This window comes from Panicum virgatum, chromosome 8N, assembly GCF_016808335.1.
Source record: "Panicum virgatum strain AP13 chromosome 8N, P.virgatum_v5, whole genome shotgun sequence".
In the NCBI taxonomy this organism is placed as follows: Eukaryota; Viridiplantae; Streptophyta; class Magnoliopsida; order Poales; family Poaceae; genus Panicum; species Panicum virgatum.
In genome coordinates, this window is record NC_053152.1 from 9,399,955 (window position 1) to 9,418,796 (window position 18,842).

Here is an 18,842-nt window from a genome sequence, read left to right on the forward strand (position 1 = left end):
TGCAAAAGGCGTCAAAACGAGCATTTTTGAATTCTGTGCCATTGTCACTGCGGATCGCTCTCATGGCCTGGGGTAACTCGTTTTTCAACCTCAAGATCAAGTCTCAAACAAACTCGAAAGCCTCATCCTTGGTTCTCATGAAAAAGACTCAAGAATAGCGAGAAAAGTTGTCCACAATCACAAGCACGTACCACTTCCCACCAACAGACATCACCCTAGAAGGACCGACAGTGTCCATGTGTAACAATTCTCTAGGGTGAGCGGTTATCACCTGATTAACAGGCGGATGAGAAGCAGCAATCTTTTTCCCGTGGCGACACGGATGGCAAACAAGGTTCTTCTCAAACTTCAATTTGGGCAATCCTTGGATCAAGCCAAGTGAGCTCAGTCTCGACAACAAATCGAAGCTCAAATGGCCTAGTCTCCTATGCCACTTCCACAAATCAGAAGAAGGACCAGCCATCAAGCAATGAGAAGGGCCAAAAGGAGTTCCAGAGAAGTCAACCAAGAAAACTCGATCGCGAGGTGTAATCCGGCAAACCAAATCTCCCCTGGAATCCAAAACACGCGAACAACCCTCCTTGAAGCGAACCTCAAACCCCTCATCAAGAAGTTGCGAAACAGAGAGCAAATTAAAACCAAGATTCGAAACCAAAGCAACTTCTCTCAGGGTAAAGCGATCAGAAACTCGAACAGCGCCAAGTCCACGTACCTTTCCTCTTCCATTATCCCCGAACACAATGTACTCCTTTGAGCGCATCTTGGTGAGGCTGGAGAACCATTTGTCATTTCCGGTCATGTGGCGCGAACAACCGGAGTCCATGATCCACCTGTTCTCCAAGCCTCCGACCTGCACATCAGTAGTGAGACAAAGGGTGAGCAAATGTCTCAACACTGGGGTTAGCAAAGTGAGAAGCAAACCAGTGTCGAGCCATTTGCTCTACAGAAGGGTTAGCAAAACCAGACGGTGACTGACGAACACCACCGTGAGGAAAGTGTGGAGCCTCAAAACCTCCTCCAAAGCCTCGGTCTCGTGGTCCATAGCTGTACTAAAAACGACCAGGAGCACGGCCGGCAAAGCAACCACCTGCTGGAGCACGGTAACCACCACCGTCTCCCTGACCTCCACCTACACGGCGCGCCCTAGCATCTCGCCTATCACCACGCCAAGAAGGATCATGCACCCGAGCAGAGTACATGTCCGCGTTCCGTCTCACCTGCTCTCTCCTCACAGCCCGCTTCCTCCTGAAGCAAAACTCCTCCAGGTGACCTTCCCTGTCACAGAACTCGCAGTGGTACCTCACCTCACGCTTGGGAGGTGGAGGCCTAGCCTGCGGACGGGGAGGAGCAGCCCTCTTCTTCTGGGCAACCTGGGCTGTGGCAGCAGGGAGCGTGTCGAGGGAGTTCCTCAGCTCATTGGGCTTTGGAACCCAAACCTGCTTCTGCGGAGGTGCTTTCGGTGGTTCTTTAAGCACACCATCAGCGGGGTCAACAAGTGAAGGCTGCGTGCTCGTGCTAGCAGTGTTTCCAGCAGCCTTGCCAATCTTACCGTACAACCTGTCAAAGTTTGACTTCGTGTACGTGTAACCGACCCCAAACCCATCACCACGCTTGAACTGCTTAATCATCATGCCCAACTGCGGCTCACTGCTAGAAACCCAACTCAGAATCGCCCTAAGGTATGTGTTCTCATTCTCCAAGTTGGCTTTCTCTACCGCAAGATTATCCAAATCAGAGATCAAACCAGGGCAAACAGAGCAGTCAATAGGTGGCCTAGACTCTACGATCTTAGTCTTTCCAAAAGACTTGATCAAAGCGTTCTTCTCCTCTAGCTCCAACCTAAGCGTGGGACAAAGCTTACAAGCGCCAAGCAAAACAGGCCTAGATCTAAGCTCCTCTAGTTCACAAACAACAATAGCAAACTTGGACTGCAAAGAAGCTAGATCAGACTTGAAAATAGGACACTCATCGCATTCAAGCACATCACTAACAATGGGAGCGTCCTTGACAAGTTCAAGCTCATGCTTGGCCTTGGCTAGCTCGTGAGACACGTCAGAAAGCGAAGTCTTAGCAACATCTAGGTTCGCGACGTTCTCATCATGCTTGGCACGGAGAGCAACAAGATCGTTCATGTGAGATATGCAGCCAGCGCACTCATCCTCACTAGATTTCTCCCTAGCACAATCCAGCTCAGCCCTAAGCTTTCTACGCTCTCTAGCTGTTTCCTTAAGCAGCCTCTTCTGTTTGTCGAGAGCGGCATACAACTCCCTAACCTCTGTATCAAGCAGGTCGATCGTGGAGTTTACCTCTGAATTGCTCTCGGATCCAGGAGAAGAGCCGAAGTGCATCGGTGTAGCATGTCCACCCGAAGACGCACGAGCACCATCGGCTTCGCCCGCCATGGTGCAGAAGCTCTTGCGCCGACCGGCCGCCAAGCAAAGGCCGATGAAGCCGGTGCCTTCCTTGTCCCGCTTCTTCTTCTTCTTGTCATCGTCGGAGGAGGTCGGTGAAGAAGAGCGGTCGGTGTCGGAGCTCTTGTCGAGGTCGCTGAGCTACGCCAGGAAGGCCTTCTCCCACTTCTTGGCCTTGTACTGGAAGCGCTTCTTGAGCGACTCCTTGTCGAAGCATCCTCCCCGGTCACGACTGCGGTGCTTGTGGCGCCGACGCTCCTTGTTGGAGCCTCCCTCGTCGCAGTCGCGGTGGCGGTAGTAGTCAAAGGAGTTGTTCTGGCCACCGCCGGACTTCTTGGGGCAATCGGCGATGAAGTGGTTCAGGTTGCTGCAGTTGTAGCACCCGGGGTTCTTCTTCCTCTGCCTGTTGTGGTAGACGCGCTGGAACTTGCTGATGAGAAGGCACAAGTCGTCGTCACCCAGCGTCTCCAGCTGCTCATATGAAACAGAAGGCAAAGAGGCAAGAGAAAAGCCAAGAGCAGAGTTAGCGTTAGAGCTCGATCCACCTGGGCCAGTCACAAGAGCGACGCTCTTGGAAGGAGGGGCACCATTGAGCTTGGCTCGTGTCTGGTTATCCACCTCCGTGGCCTTGAGCTTGCTGAAAAGCTCGTTCACGGTCAGAGTCTCATAGCCTGCAGACTCAATGATCGTGTTCACCTTAAGATCCCACACAGAGCGGTCAAGTGCGTAGAGCAACTTGAGAGCCTTCTCGTGCTCTGTGTACTCAAGGGCACCAGCAGATCTGTTCGCATTGACCTTGTTCACAATCGACTGAAAACGACTGAACATCAGGTCAATGCTCTCACCCGGCTCCTGTGTGAAGTTCTCGTACTCACGCCGGTGAGTCTCGAACAGTCTGGCCTTCACCTGAGGTGTACCCTCGTGGTAGTTCTCAAGGCACGTCCAAATCTTGTGGGCTTCCTGAAAACCCTGGACGCGTGAGAACTCCGCACGAGAAATGCTAGTGAACAAGGCATTGATAGCCTTGGCGTTAGCCTCGTGCTGGGTCACTTGAAGAGGCGTGGTCCGAACAGCCAGCACCTCGTAAAGCTGGTTCTTGGTAATCTCCCAGACCTCGGCTCCCATGCTCTACAAGAAGGCTCTCATGCGAACCTTCCAGTAGGCATAGTCCTCGCCGGAAAACACCGGGATCTTACCAAGACTCGCCATGGTCGCCAAGTGGTTTTCGAACCGGTTAAGGTATTGAAAACCTCAACCAAGCTCTGATACCAATTGAAGGACCGAAGCCGGCGACCAGAGGGGGGGTGAATGTGAGCCGATCAAAATTTCTTCCGAAATTCAAACCGTCGGCCTATATCCTGAAAATCACCCAAGCCTTCAAGCGTTCTGACCAAAGTTTGGAATAGCTATGGAAAAGCTAAACCAACACAAAAGGCCTCGAGCGAGCGAGCGAAATCACGAAGCAAATCAGAAGCGAATCGGGAAAACTGCAGAACAGATCTGCCAGGACCGGTATGACCGGTGCGCTGGACCGGTCTGACCGGTCGTGCCTACCGGTCTGACCGGTAGCACCCAGAAAACCCCCCGAGAAATTGGGTTCAAACAGTGAATCCCGAGTAAACGACCACGAAAAACGGTGAAACTTGGGGGATTGCTTCGCCCCTATCCCGTGAACATATCCCCAAGAGATCTCGGCCTAAAGATCAACGAATCTTGAAAATTATGGGGGAGATCAAAAGGGATTGGGGTTTTCTCAAAAACTCAAGAACTCGAATTCGAACCAGCTAGTGATTCCAGAGGGTTTAAGACAGAGTTAGAAGCACGGGAATCACAGCAAAGAACTCATAACCTCCTCGCAATCAAGTGCACCAAAAACGAAATCAAAATTTCATCGAACAAGGCACAAAACAAGGAGATGGATTGATTCCAATCGCCCAGAGGGCACGAGGAGGTTAGGGCCTCCTTTCCCAATCAAATCCACAAGAGTTCTCACACAAACAACATTCAAATCTACCCTAATGAGATGAACAGGGAGAGAGAAATACAGGGGCGGCGGCCTAGGGAAACAGAGAATTCACGGACACAATACAAAAGCCGCACTCGACCTAACACAAGTGAAGGGGTATTTATACCCGCGGGGCCGGTCAGACCGGTTGGTTAGACCGGTCAGACCGGTGCTAGGGACCGGTCAGACAGGTTGGCCTGCAGCACCCCCTGTACATGATCTCATCCGACGGCCGAGGTTCTTTCTTCGAAACGAAGTCTTCTCCGCGATGCCGTCGTCTTGATGAAGATCCAGCCCGCGGTTTTGGAGGGTCCGCGAAACCCGGGTAGGTGGCCGGTTTTGAGAAAACCGCCAAAACCTCACGCGCGGGAAGATTCCCGCCTCCGCGCCGTGGCCCTAGACGCCGTTCCCGCCTCGGCCTTCTGACAGCCCTAGACGTCGTCCGACGCCCGTCACCTCCTCGCCCGCAGCGAGGCCCTAGACGCCATCGACGCCCGTCGCCTCCATCAGTCCCGAGACCGACGCCCGTGCCTCCACGACTTGGCGTCTTCAACCGCCGTCCGCCTCCTTGGTTTTGTGGCGCAAACCAAGAAACCCGCCTTCCGTCGCCGCTTGCGCCCTCGATCCAGGAGTGGACGCCACAGCTGCCGCCCGGTCCAAGCTCTGGTCCCGGCTGCCCTTCACCGCCGTCCACCGCACGGTCCATCGGCCACAGCATCTCCACGGCAGCTCCCCGTCGACACTCGACGCCCGTGTACCTGCAATCCAAAGACCAAGCGCACGATCACACCGCACGGTTGACAATTCACTCATCACAAGTAGATAGAGTACTCTCGTTCATCAGTTTCACCTTTACTTTTATGCAAATGACTGATGTATTGCTATTAAGTTTAGGTGCTGAGTCCTTTTGCTTATTACAATTTATATTCACCGCATTGCTTTATTTAACCGATGCCTTATCCTTGCTATTGCTCAATGCATCCTCCTTGATTTAATAAGGGGGTAAGACCTGCGGAGTACCTTCGTACTCATGGTGCTGCCATTAAGTTGTTTCGGGAGCACATGTTGCAGAATCGGAAGCCAACGTCGAGCAGAAGACCGGTAGCAGCTCCGTGGTGCTTGGGACGTCTAGGTGTGCTTGTGTGAGTATTTTATCGTGAGAGACATTGTTTATAGTTGCTGCAACTAAATTTACTCTTTTTGCATGATTGTTGAACTAGTATAACTTGCTAAAACTTGTTGGTGAACTATGACACGGGCTCTACAAATAACTTCATTGATGTCACCATCGCCGGACAGCTGCGACTCTGACCTGTCGCGGACACGGGGATCACGGTTCGCGTCGGCAATGACGAACACGTGTGGAGCCCCGGCGTCATCCCTGGCGTGCCGACCATCGCTGGGAGCCTGGCGGTCAATGAGCAGTTCATTATTGACTTTCACACCTTACCGTTGGGCAGCTACGACATTGTCCTGGGCGTCCAATGGATGGGGATGTTGGGCCCCATTGTCTTTGATTTCAGCCGGCAGACGATGTCTATCGAGCGGCCGAGCCGTCGCATCCTCTGGACCGGCATTGACGGGCCGCTGGCGCCGGCTCTCCATCAATTGGAAGCGAACAAGGCCGACCTCCTGGATAGGCCTGCTAATGGGTTGGGTTGAAATGGGTTTTATGGGGTGAGTTTTGAAATGGAGTGTGTTTGGATGATTTAAAATGGGTTGTATTAGTTAATGGGGTGGGTCGGGGCGGGTTCTATATAAATGCGGGTTGAGGCGGGTTGGGTGGGTTGAAATGGATACTTTTTACAAAATAGTATAACTATATATAAATGTGGGTCCCACGTGAGAGCTGGACTCTGAAATTAAAACCACGTGTTTATATCAGAAAATTTTATCGAAATTGACTGAATTTTGTTGGAGATGACTCAGTACGACTGGCAGCTATTTTGTGCAAAGCAGTGTGGCTAGAACTACCTGTGGGCCCCACATGAAGAGCCGGACCCTAGAATTAAAACCTCGCGTTCACACTATAAAATTTTATCAAAATTGACTGAAATTTATTGGAGATGACTCAGTACGACTGGCAGCTACTCTGTGCAAAGCAGCGTGGCTAGAACTACACATGGGCTCCACATCAAGAGCCGGATCCTAGAATTAAAACATCGCGTTCACACTATAAAGTTTTATCGAAATTGACTGAAATTTGTTGGAGATGACTCAGTACGACTGGCAGCTACTCTGTGCAAAGCAGCGTGGCTAGAACTACACGTGGGCTCCACATCAAGAGCCGGACTCTAGAATTAAAATCTCGCGTTCACACTATAAAATTTTATCGAAATTGACTGAAATTTGTTGGAGATGACTCAGTACGACTGGCAGCTACTCTGTGCAAAGTAGCGTGGCTAGAACTACACGTGGGCTCCACATCAAGACTCGGACCCTGGAATTAAAACCTCGCGTTCACACTATAAAATTTTATCGAAATTGACTGAAATTTTTAGAGATGAGTCAATATGACTGATAGATACTCTGTGCAAAGTAGTGTGGCTAGACATATATATGGTCCCCACATTAAATGTAGAACCACTAAATTCCTCTGCATAATAGAACCCATGGGTTTTTATGGGTTACCCGCTTATAATGGGGCGGGTTGGTTAGAGTTGAGAAATTAACTAATTGGATTGGGTGGGGTTGGGTATCTAAATATGTTAATTTTGGGTGGGGTTGGGTATGGTACGGGTTCCAACCCATTAGCAGGGCTGTCCTGGATGTCCTCTTGGCTGATTTCAGTGACTTATTTCAGCTGCCCCGCGGACTCCCTTCGATCCGCCGCCACACCCACCGGATTCGCCTGGAGCCCGGGACCGGCGCCATCGCTGTTCGCCCCTACCGCTATGCTCATCTCCGGAAATACGAACTTGAGCGGCAGTGCAAAGACCTCTTGGAGCAAGGGGTCATCAGACCAAGTATGTCGTCCTTCTCTCCCCCGGCCCTGCTGGTGCGCAAGAAAGATCGCTCATGGAGGCTGTGCATTGACTATCGCGTGCTCAATATGAAGACCATCAAGGATAAGTTCCCTATACTGGTCGTGAAGGAACTCCTGGACGAGCTCCGTGGCGCCAAATTTTTCACAAAGCTGGACCTGCAATCAGGCTACCATCAGGTGCGGATGTTCAATGCTGACATTGCCAAGACTGCTTTTTGCACGCACGAGGGCCTCTTTGAGTTCCTTGTCATGCCTTTCAGCTTGATAAATGCCCCAGCCACATTCCAGGCTTTGATGAACGAGGTTCCGGCACCTTATCTCCACATGTTCGTCCTCATCTTCTTAGGCGGAACACCTGCGCTATGTCTACCTCATGCTTGCCACGCTCCAGCAACATCAACTCTATCTCAAAAAGTCTAAGTGCTCCTTCGGCCTGCCGACAGTGGTGTATCTTGGGCATGTCATCTCGGAGCAAGGGGTCGCCATGGATCAAGATAAGGTCTCGACAGTTTTGGCCTAGCCCCAGCCCAAGTCCGTGCACGCGGTTCGGGGCTTCCTCGGCCTCGCGGGGTATTATTGCCGTTTCATTCAGAACTACGGCCAGATTGCGGCATCCCTCAAATGGCTCTTGCAGAAAGATGGGTTCTTCTGGTCCGACGAAGCTACAGAGGCATTCCAGGCACTACAGCAAGTCTGGTTCTTCTGATCGCGCCGCGCCACGCCAAGCTCGCTGCGTATGAGCCGGAGCTCATCGGCCTGGTGCAGGCCGTACGCCATTGGAGGCCCTATCTCTGGGGACGCGAGTTTGTGATCCGCATGGACCACTAAAGTTTGAAGTTCCTCCTAGATCAACGGCTGGCCACCAGCCCCAAACATCAGTGGGCAAGTAAGCTACTCGGTTTTGATTTCAGGGTCGAGTTCAAACCGGGCATTCAGAACACGGTGGCCGATGCCCCTGTCGTGGCATGACGCAGATGACGCGGCTGACGCGGCAGAATTGGCGTCCTACTCCGCCCCCGCCTTCCAGCTCTTCGCCGAAATTCATGACGTCGTGGCGGCAGACGCTAGCTTGGATGCCGCATGCTCCCTGGCGACCAAGTTGGAGGGCGGCTGGAGTTGGGCCGATGGCGTGCTGCTCCAGAACAGCAAGGTCTTCGTACCATCATCTCTGCCGTTGGAGATCCTCCTAGCACAGGCGCATGGCACCGGCCATGAAGGTGTCCAGAAGACTCTCCTCCACCTGCGCGCTGACTTCTCCATCGACAAGGATCGAGCGCGGGTCCAGGAATTTGTGCGCAGCTGTGAGGTGTGCCAGCGCAACAAGACCAAGCACCTGTGGCCGGGCGGTCTGCTCCAGCCGCTGCCAGTTCCCTCCGCCGTTTGGGCGGACGTGGCGATGGACTTCATGGAGGGTGTACCCCGCGTGAATGGGAAGTCCGTCATCCTAACCGTCATTGACCGGTTCTCCAAGTATGCTCACTTCCTTCCCCTTGCACATCCATATACGGCCACATCCATTGTGAGGGTGTTCTTCGATGAGATTGTGCCTGCATGGGATCCCGAGCTCCATTGTCAGCGACAGGGACCTGGTGTTCACCAGCGCCTTTTGGCGCGAGCTCTTTCGGCTCGCCGGAGTTTAGCTGTAGTACTCTACGGCGTTTCACCCACAGTTGGATGGCCAGTCCGAGGCGGCAAACAAGATCATCATGATGTACCTTCGCTGCCTTACTGACGATCGGCCCCGCCAGTGGCTGCGCTTGCTTCCGTGGGCCGAGTTTTGCTGCAACTCCTCATTACAGGCATCGCTCAAGACGTCGACCTTTCGTGTGGTGTACGGGCATGATCCGCTGTCCATCCGGTCCTACGAACCAGGAGACTCTCTCGGCTTCCGGCGGTGGAACAACAAATGCTTGAGAGGGACGAGTTCTTGGTAGAAATTCGGGACAGGCTGGAACAAGCTCAACAATTCGCCAAGCAACAGTATGACAAGACGCATCGCTTGGTGGTGTTCAAGGTGGGGGATTGGGTGTGGCTTCGCCTGCTGCACCGGCCTATGGCCTCCCTGGGGGGCTCCTCTTTGCCGCCGTAATCTGGGTGCCGGACGGGGAAAATGGAAGGCCGAGTCGTGGCTGATCTGCTGTATTCGGAGTTTTGGTCGGAGTCATCAGTTAGAGTTGGTTACTGAGTCCTAGCTTTGGAATATCTTAGGTCGTATCAGATATGGTCTTTAGAAGTCGGTTTGAGATTGGTTTGGGCAGCGCTTGTGCTAGCCCTTATATATATCAGGTGTTTGCATGTATTAGGATTATCATCGATCAATACAAATCCTATTATCTCTCCTGTATCTGGGAGCAGCCCTGCCTTCGGGTTGCCGCGCCGCCGAGACGGCGTCGAGGCGGCGGCCGCGAGGTCCAGGGCCACGCCCGACTACCAGCCACGATTACTCCCTTCGCCATCCTCCTCCCACAAACATCCCCGTCCATAACAGGAGGCACCGCCTGCAGTCGGGGCACGAGATCCCTGCCGCGCACCGTGTGAGCCCGTGGATCATCAGGCGCCCCGCGGCAGCAGTAGCTCCGGTAGCCCGGGCACCCCCGGCGCCGCGGCACATGTGGCTTCGCATCGTGCGGTTCCCAGCGGTGCCGAGAAGGCGCGTCACGGCCGCCTTGCCGTAGTCGTACGACGGGAAGAGCAGCAACGGCGCGCCGAGGCTGGCGAGGTTGAACACGGTGGCCGTGTACTCGTCCTCGCGGAAGCCGCCGGGTCGGTCGTCACGGTCGGAGTAGCGGAGGAAGCACGCGTCGCGCCAGATGGCAGACGACGCCGCGGCGCACCCCTTACGGGCGACGATGAGCCGGGACGCAGCCGCGAGGCAGGCGGCGCAGTCCGGGGTGGCACCGAGCCGTTCCGTACATGGTGATGCGGCCCTCGGCGACGCGCGCGGACATGTTGTGGGACCTGGTGGGGGCGGCGCGCGCGCCGGCGCATACCACGTCGAGAAAGCTGGCGAGTTGGGCGGACGTGACCACCGGCGGAGAGGAGGTGGAGGGGAACTGGCCATGGCCCGAGAACAAGGTGAGGGTGGGCTCTGAGGAGGCCGCGTCGGACGATGAATTCGAAGCAGACCGCGTTGGCCGAGGGGCTACGAGGACGAGCAACAGCAGCACCTTGGGGTTTGTATCCCTGGATCAGATGCTAGGATAATGGCATTTGTTGGTGATCCATCTACAGAAGGCCCTGGTTCTATAAGTCCTAATTCTTTCAACTGGATGCCATTCTTTTAAAGCCATCCTGGGTTCCTTTAAGTACATCATTCCTGGATTAACATGCCTAATAGAGGGCCAATTGGGAAGGTTCCTTCAACGATGTACAACCTGCATATTTCTCTGGAAATCTAACATATGTTGTTTCTATAAGCTCTAGAAATGTTATTGTTTGTAACTTCTCCAACATCATATTCTAAAGTGGAATGGATTATGCTCACATAACTGAACATATCTGGATCTGATGCTCTAAATTTTATATAACATTTACATGGTTTTATCTTATTTCCCCAAAATGGTCTACTAGATGCTAAAATGCTAAATTACTGTTAATAGCCATCATTCTGGAAGCGGTTTTTTAGCTATATAGTTCACTATATGACTGAGAGTTATCTGTTTACATTTGCTTGGGGATTATGTTGGAGTACACATAATAGTATAAGAATAAGTACTTGTTCGCCTGCTTTAGACTACTAGGTCAGCAGCGCGCTTCGCCATGCCCGTCTCTCCATCCACTCATCAGTTTTATTCTATAATTTTTTACCCCCAACAGCTCCTTCCCATTCGTCCCCCCATCTCAGAGCGCGACATGGCTCCTCCGCCGCCTCGGCTATCTCCGGCGGCGGAGGGCGGCGGCCGGCCAGCCGTCAGCGCAGCCCTCTTCCCTCGCCGGCCTCCAACTCCCTCCCTCCTCCCAGCCTAGAACTCCCTCCCGTCTCCCTCCCGACCTCGAGCACCCTCCTCCCTCTACAGTGTGGCGATGGCGGCGGCCATGGCGGCGCGGAGGCCCGCGCAAGGCGGCGGCACGACGAAGGCCCGTGCGCGGCGGCGGTCCGGTGGAGGCCCACCTCGAGCTTGGCCGCCTCGAGCTCAGCCGCTTCGAGCTCAGCGGATCTGCGGGAACGGCCAGCTCTGCTCCCTCTCTCGCGGCGGAGCTCCTCGCGGTGGAGCCGTGGCGGCGAGTAGAGGCGTAGTTCTCCTCGCGGTCTCGCGAGGAGCTCCACCAGCATGTACCGCCGCTGGACGCCGCGGGGGCGTCCCGCGATGGCCCTCATCTGTCGCGGGGGTACATGCCGCCGCGCATTCCCTTCCCTCCAGAAGGTCGGTCCGGCCTCGATTCGCCGCCGGCTCCTTGCTCCACCCGGTGAGCCGTCCCCCGTGGTTGCTTCCCCCTACTCCGTGGGCCTGGATCCACGAGGCCGGCGACCCTCATGCTCCGTTGCGTGCCCCTTCCTCTGTTCACTGGCATCGACCCCCCTCTCCATCGGGCCCCCGTGCGCCCTCCAACCCCCTCCGTCATGGCGCCCCTGTTGGTCGTTGCCTCGGCCACCATCCTCCCCGGCCACCATCCTCCCCGGCACTGCACGATGGCGACGGCAAGATTGACGGCGGCCCTCACTCAAGCCCCCCTTCCTCCTCTGTGCAGCCACGCTCTGTGCTCCGCCGCGCCGCTGGGCGCGGAGCTGGACGCGGCGGTGCGCGAAGCGGCGGCGCCCCGTGGAGACGCCTGCGTGTGGACCCCAGCGGGATCCACACGCAAGCGAGGCACGCAGGGAAGGCAGGAAGTGCCAAATCGATGGCTCGCGTCGGTTTTCCCTCTCCCGGGCACGTGTCACCTGCGGAGGGCTGGAGCGCTCTCGCGCCTCCCTCTGCAGGGTGCATAGTAACTAGAGTATGAGATGTAACCATAACTCATTTATGATGGAATATTGTAATTGTATAAGATAAATAGTTATTCTATTGTTGTACAATTTCTTGAAACGTCTAACTCATGTTTATGTCACTACTTACGTTGGATTACTATGGGATTACTTACGTTGGATTACATTTACAAAGGTTGCAGATCCGAAGATGAAGGTAGAAGAGGGACATGTGCTTCTCCAAAAGCAAAAGAGGGACATGCGCTGAATACAAAGGTGACCCGGACAGTGGAAGCAAAGTGGTGCTATTCATCAACAACATGCAATTGATAAAATTCCTTTGTTTAGTGCGGAATAAACCAAAATTCCAATTGTACCTGCCTAGCATATCAGTATGGTATGAATTGAAATGCATCTTAATAAAGGAATTAAGAGATTGTGTACAGAGTTTATTTGTATGGTGTTTTTAGACTGTTGGAAAAATTGTATGTTTAACTGCATGATATTTTTTTAGCAGTACGTTAAGTTTGTTTCCATGACTTCATTTGATTCCTCTATGGAAATATTTGTGTTTGCATTTATTTCATTTGCATGCATATCTTGAATCTATATATATGCATGCCTCATGTTTCTTTGAATCTAAGGTTATTGATTTTTTATATATATATTTTACTATTAGCACGGACGGGCCGCGCGGGCATGATTACTAGATTCTTACGTGCTAGCAAGATAGGATTATAAATATGAAAATTTTATTTTCTGAATTTTTTAAAACATGTGCGTGCCGCATATAGGCATCTGCTAGTATGTATATATGGAACACGATTTTGGCTGCTACGTAGATTCTATTGCCCTGTTTTGACCTAGTCTTGTTTATTTGGGCTAAGAATTTATAATCGTTTATAAATTACACAATTTTTTGGCGGCTCCTATCTGGGCCAGCGGTGGTCGACCCTACTGTCCCAGCCCAGAGCTGGCACTGTACACACACATAGAGTCAGTTAAGGTTACAGATAGGTTTTTGCTAAACATTATTCAGCTAAATAAATATGCTTTTGTGAAGATTTTTTTTTTCATTTCTTCTTCAGGGGGCGCGAGGTGCTTTTGTGAAGATGCCGGCCTATTGTGGATATTCCATCAACCAGTACAATACAGGTCTAGTACTTCTCTTTCCTACATCTCTTACAATATCAAAGACGGTTCTCAGATTGGCTTCTGGGAAGATGTTTGGAGAGGAAATCGTCCATTCAGTGAATAGTTTCCAAATTTATATCATGTAGTTTATAATAAGCATGATACTGTGGAACAAGTAGTGTCTACCAATCCTTTAAATCTCTCTTTTCGAAGAACGTTGGTAGATGTTAAGCTAAATGAATATATTAATCTTGTGGCTTATTTAAGGGATTTTAACCTAACGGATGAAAGGGACACTATTTCTTGGAAATTACATAATAATGGACAATTTTCAGTCCATTCCATGTACCAAGAGTTGATTAATCAATAGGTCTCGTTCCCACACAAATATATTTGGAAGTTGAAAATCCCGCTAGAAATTAAGATCTTCCTTTGGTACCTTCTAAAAGGGGTGTTGTTGACAAAGGATAACTTAGCTAAAAAAATTAGGATGGTAGTCACAAATGTTACTTCTGTAATTGTGACGACACGATCCAACACATTTTCTTTGATTGTCATCATGCCAAAAATCTTTGTAGAGTGGTGACCCAACACCTTTTCTTTGATTGTCATCATGCCAAAAATCTTTGGAGAGTAGTGACGGTAGCCACAAGTTTACCTCCACCTAGTTCAGTTGCGCATTTGTGGACTACCTGGTTCATAGACATTGCTGCTAAACAGCGCAAACTTATCTTAGTGGGGGTTGCATCCCTTTGTTGGGCAATTTGGCGCTGCAGAAATGACATTTGTTTTAATAATATTAGATATACTTCATTTTTGCAAGCTTTATTTAGAGGGGCATACTGGTTGCGGTTCTGGGTGCTCTTGCAACCGACATGAACACATGAGTTACTCCGATTTGTGAGTAAAAATTTAGAGACAACGACGTTGGAGTAGTTTTCTAGATTTGGTTGGAAATTTAATATCAAACTGTGTTCCCAATAGTTTTATTTATTTGCTCCTTTGATGTCAGTCGGTAGACTGACATTTTATGTAATTAGAATAAAATACTGGCTTGGTGCGTTTGCAGAGGCCGGAACGTGGTTTCCATTATCTTAAAAAAAGTAATTTAATATTATATTTTTACAAATTTGCATTATTAATGGGTCTGTCCAACAAAAAATTGATTGTTTGTAATAAAAATTTCAGTCATTTTTTCATTAGCCATCGAATCTGTGAACAGTGACTGAATCAAAATGAGAAACAATCGATTATGTGGTATGCTCAGGGTTAAATATACCGACCGGTCCGGTCAAACCGGCGCGGTCCGGTAGCGGTTTACCGGACCGGTTTGACCGGAAACCGGTGGAAACCGGTCAAATTCAAAATCAAATTCAAAATCGTATGTTCAATCGGTTCCGACCGGCTTACCGGTCGGTTTGACTGGTAACCGGCCAAATTCAATTTTTTTTCTTTTTTGGTTTAAATTCAAATGCCCGCAAAGTATACTAAATAAATATTTGTATAATATATTTTAGCCTAAATGAACCCTCCAACTCTCTTTTGTACTACTTTTACATTATATTTGTATACTTTTATATGCACGCTTTTTTTATTTAACTTCAAATCCCCGCAAACTATACTAAATGAACGAATTTTTGAGAAAATTTGACACCATTAGATTCGGCGCACCTTGAAGTATTTTAATGAATTTTTTGGGAATTTTTCATTTTTTGAATTCAAATTTGAATTTTGAATTTGGGCCGGTTTGGTACCGGCCCAAACCGGAACTGGACCGGTTCCCACCGGTTTGGTGAACCCTGGGTATGCCCTCATTGGTCAATAAAAATTGAGTGAATTAACTTTGGAAAATAGCTATGTTTTATATAGTCACTCCCTACAGATAATCTCAGTGACACTCATATCTAGAATCCGTGGACAACAAACTACCCAACATATCTTCACAAAACAATGTCAATAATTCGTCTAATATATGATTAACCTAGAACTGTTTCGAAGTTACACGGAAGCAAATACAAAGAATGGAGATAAATCAGACACTACCCGGGCTGTCAACACACTAAGGACTGATGCGGGTTCCCCCTGTTAAATAACTCGAAAAAATGCTAACAAAAGAGAGCAAGAATGTTGTCCGAGTTAATACTACACAGTAACGAATTAGAAGACCATTCCTGTGGTAGCCGATGCAAAGAAATCATGTTTACCATGTTGCTGCCGAGCTACAAGAAGAAACCAAAGAACATCCCATGTAAAACGATGTAAGCAAAAAGAATACCTGTCGTGAATAAGTAATTGATTCAGAGTAAAACCAACTAAGATTATCCAGGGCCAATAATGAGGTCAGTCGATCAGCAATAATTACTTATTATTAAGACTGAATCAAGGTACATATCAAAGCCTCTTTCCAAAGAGAGCCAACCAGAATTATCTCCTACACGGAAGTTCGTCGGTTGCTGGTACCATCTCCGTGAAGCAGATCTCCAATCATGCATGGAGTGTATACAAATGATTCGTAAATATCATTTGTATAGCTTGGGATGTAACATCGTGGACGTGTGTAACCTAAATACTGAAACTTTGAGCTATCTAAATTGTAGGCTACTGTGGAGAACAAATCAGCTAGAAACACAACTTTCTTATAAGGATGAAATCCAAGAATATCAAACCTCTCTATTCGAAAGGTATCGTCGTCATTGGCTTCAACCTTGATAATATCATCATTATCGGAGTCCCAGTCAACGCCTTTATCAGATATAAGAGTGTCAGAGCCGTCATCTTCATCGTCGTCGCTACTAGTACCTTCTTCTACCGTCCAAGATCCATCCAATTTTCTCCCATTTATATCACGGTACGGCCTCTTCATATCAATGTCAACTTCGTATTTCAGGAGCCACTCAATGTGCGCACATGATTCGTTGAGCATCCAAATCCGTAACTGATTGCGATACACTATTCCATAATGCACCAGGTTCTTTAGTCTTCCGAGATACGGTTTTGCACCCCTGAGGTCTGTCGTCGGTATTTTGATTTTCTTTACTCTCCCCTGACACGGTTTTACACTGTGGATGTAATTCATTGGCGTTTTAAGTACTCGATACTTGCCTTTGGACAATACAAGCCTGGAAACCATAGGCATGAGATTTTTCATTTGTAGAAATATAAAAACGTAGTTCGTTAAAAAGTAGATGCATAAGGATACCTCACAATAAAAGAGTGTCGATAATGCACGTAGAGCACACCCTGCGAGTACACTGCATAGCTTTGTCGGTACTCACAACAGATATCATCGAGACGATCGAGCCGGATATCTTGGACCGTCCCTGCTGGATCGCCTTTGCGGACGAAGGCTCTCTCCTCCCACTGACCAGTCCTGGAGGAGAAGACGTTCATCTTCCACGTCGACGGTGGCCACTCTTGTTCCTCCGTTATTGTACCATCGTCGGCTTCGGGCACAGCGGGGATCAGGATCACTTCATAGTGCGGCGACATGGCCGGATCGAACGCGAGGTATGCAGCAGCGTGACGTGCTCCTACACTTGCACTTCCGGGAAGAATCGTCCAGCGCTGGGTCGCAGGATTGCACACGCACATCTTCGTCTCGCGGTCGTAGGTGGCGTAGAGAAGGAGACCGTTGCAGTGATCCAGGACCAACCACCAGTCGTGGTCCTCGGCCAGGAAGAACTTGCCGTCAATCCTTGGGTTCGACGACGGCGAGCTGCTGGTCGAGGGAGGTGGGCGGCGAAAGAGGTGCGGGCGGCCGTGGTCGACGTAGTTGATGACGACGCCGTAGACCTTGTGCGGAAGAAGAGGCTTGTACGGGAGCCCCCAGTAGCAGCGACGAGCGGGTGCAGGCGTGCTGATGTGCCGGGGCGAGATCAGCCGCAATGTCCGTCTCCATCTCCATTGATGGACCATGGATGCGCTGAACCAGCGATACATGTGCGTGTTAATTAGGTTTTGCCCGGCGGCGCAGCTGATCGATTACAGTGGTGTGCTATATATGTGATACACGACTGGTGCTGGTGGGCCGAGATTGGATCCCAAGGAATATCGAATTGCTTTACTTTTAGCCCGTGATGCCTTTGTTTGACTCCCCTGCCTGCACCACTACAATATCTTTTTGAAAAAAGTCTTTTTTACCTCCTTTAATTTTAGGCCGAATCTGTTTTTCCTCCCGGAACAATAAAACTGTCCATTCAGCCTCCTCAGACTCTGAAATCGTTCATATAACCTCATTGAGCGGTTTAAGGCTGAGGTGGCAGCAGTTTAATCCTCTTATTTTATTTTTATTTTGACTAAATTTTTGAAAAATTACAGTAAATCACAAATAAATTATAAAAGAGAAAAAATCCAATTTTGTTGAACTCCACATAAGCAGATCTACGCATTGAATATATTATATGATATAATTTAGTATAAATATTTTACTGTAGATTTAGATATATATTTTCTGTAATTAATTTATAGCTACAGTCTCCGTCGTCCAATTATGATGAAATTTTTATGGTGGTCTAATCATTATATGGTTGATATGTAGTAAAATTTTTATGATTATCGGATCATGTATGACTGATTTATTGATTTATCTAGGTTTATTTATAAATTCGTCTAGATTTATCTATAGATTTATCTAGGTTTATATAGATAAATCTATAGATAAATCGGATTTTGATGCATCCATATGACAATCATATTAAAATCGAATACGAATACGAATATCCATATTACCATTTTAAGCGGATACGAATCCGGATAATTTGGATGTTTAGCCATCCATATCCATCCTTAGGTGGGAGTGCATCTATTACCATCCAGACAAGTGCTGGCATGGTTGCTGGGACATCTGCAAAGGCAACCATCAATGTTTCAGGAGCAACCGGCTCAGCCAAAATTTGATCCACTACAACTGGTTGTGGTCAAAGCTTAGGAAAACACAATGTCATCAGAGAGACACTACAACACATATGACCTTCTGTGACAAATACCTCACGACAATTGGTCAAAACGTCGTTGGTCTTTTCATTTTATGACGTTTTGTAATCGCAAGCATGGTTTAATGACAAAAACAAAATGTTCGTCATTAATATCAATCAGAAATCATCATACACTATTCTAGTTTCATATTGTGACGAACATTCTTATAGTTCATTGACAATTAGCAAGCATCACGCATTAATGTTAATGTTGGAATGTCATAAGTTTTTCTGTGATTTGCATGCTTATATCATCCACGCTGGCAAAAAAAAAGACTAGGGAATTAAAACTCAAACCTCAAGATAGAGGCTCTCACGGCTTACCACCGCACCGCACGTTCAACTCTAACAAATTTGATAATTATAGTATTTATATTAGTGCACAAAAATATTTATTATAGAAGCAAAACATTATGTAGAGTTGAGGGAT

General features: G+C 49.2%; 1 protein-coding gene across 1 annotated transcript; it reads right to left on the reverse strand.

Annotated features, from left to right (window-relative positions):
* Positions 1-15,819: 15,819 nt before the first annotated feature.
* LOC120686317 lies at positions 15,820-17,394 on the reverse strand. The gene is made up of 2 exons (XM_039968517.1): positions 16,639-17,394; positions 15,820-16,558 (listed from the first exon to the last, which is right to left on the reverse strand). Exons 1-2 carry the CDS (start codon positions 17,376-17,378, stop codon positions 15,871-15,873), a joined length of 1,428 nt encoding a protein of 475 aa, XP_039824451.1. The 5' UTR covers positions 17,379-17,394; the 3' UTR covers positions 15,820-15,870.
* Between the last annotated feature and the right edge of the window lie 1,448 nt (positions 17,395-18,842).

Coding starts and splice junctions, on each gene's coding strand:
- LOC120686317 (XM_039968517.1), bottom strand. CDS start 17,378: ATGTATCGCTGGTTCAGCGCATCCATGGTCCATCAATGGAGATGGAGA. Junction 16,559..16,638: donor CGACACTCTTTTATTGTGAG/GTATCCTTATGC, acceptor TATGGTTTCCAG/GCTTGTATTGTCCAAAGGCA.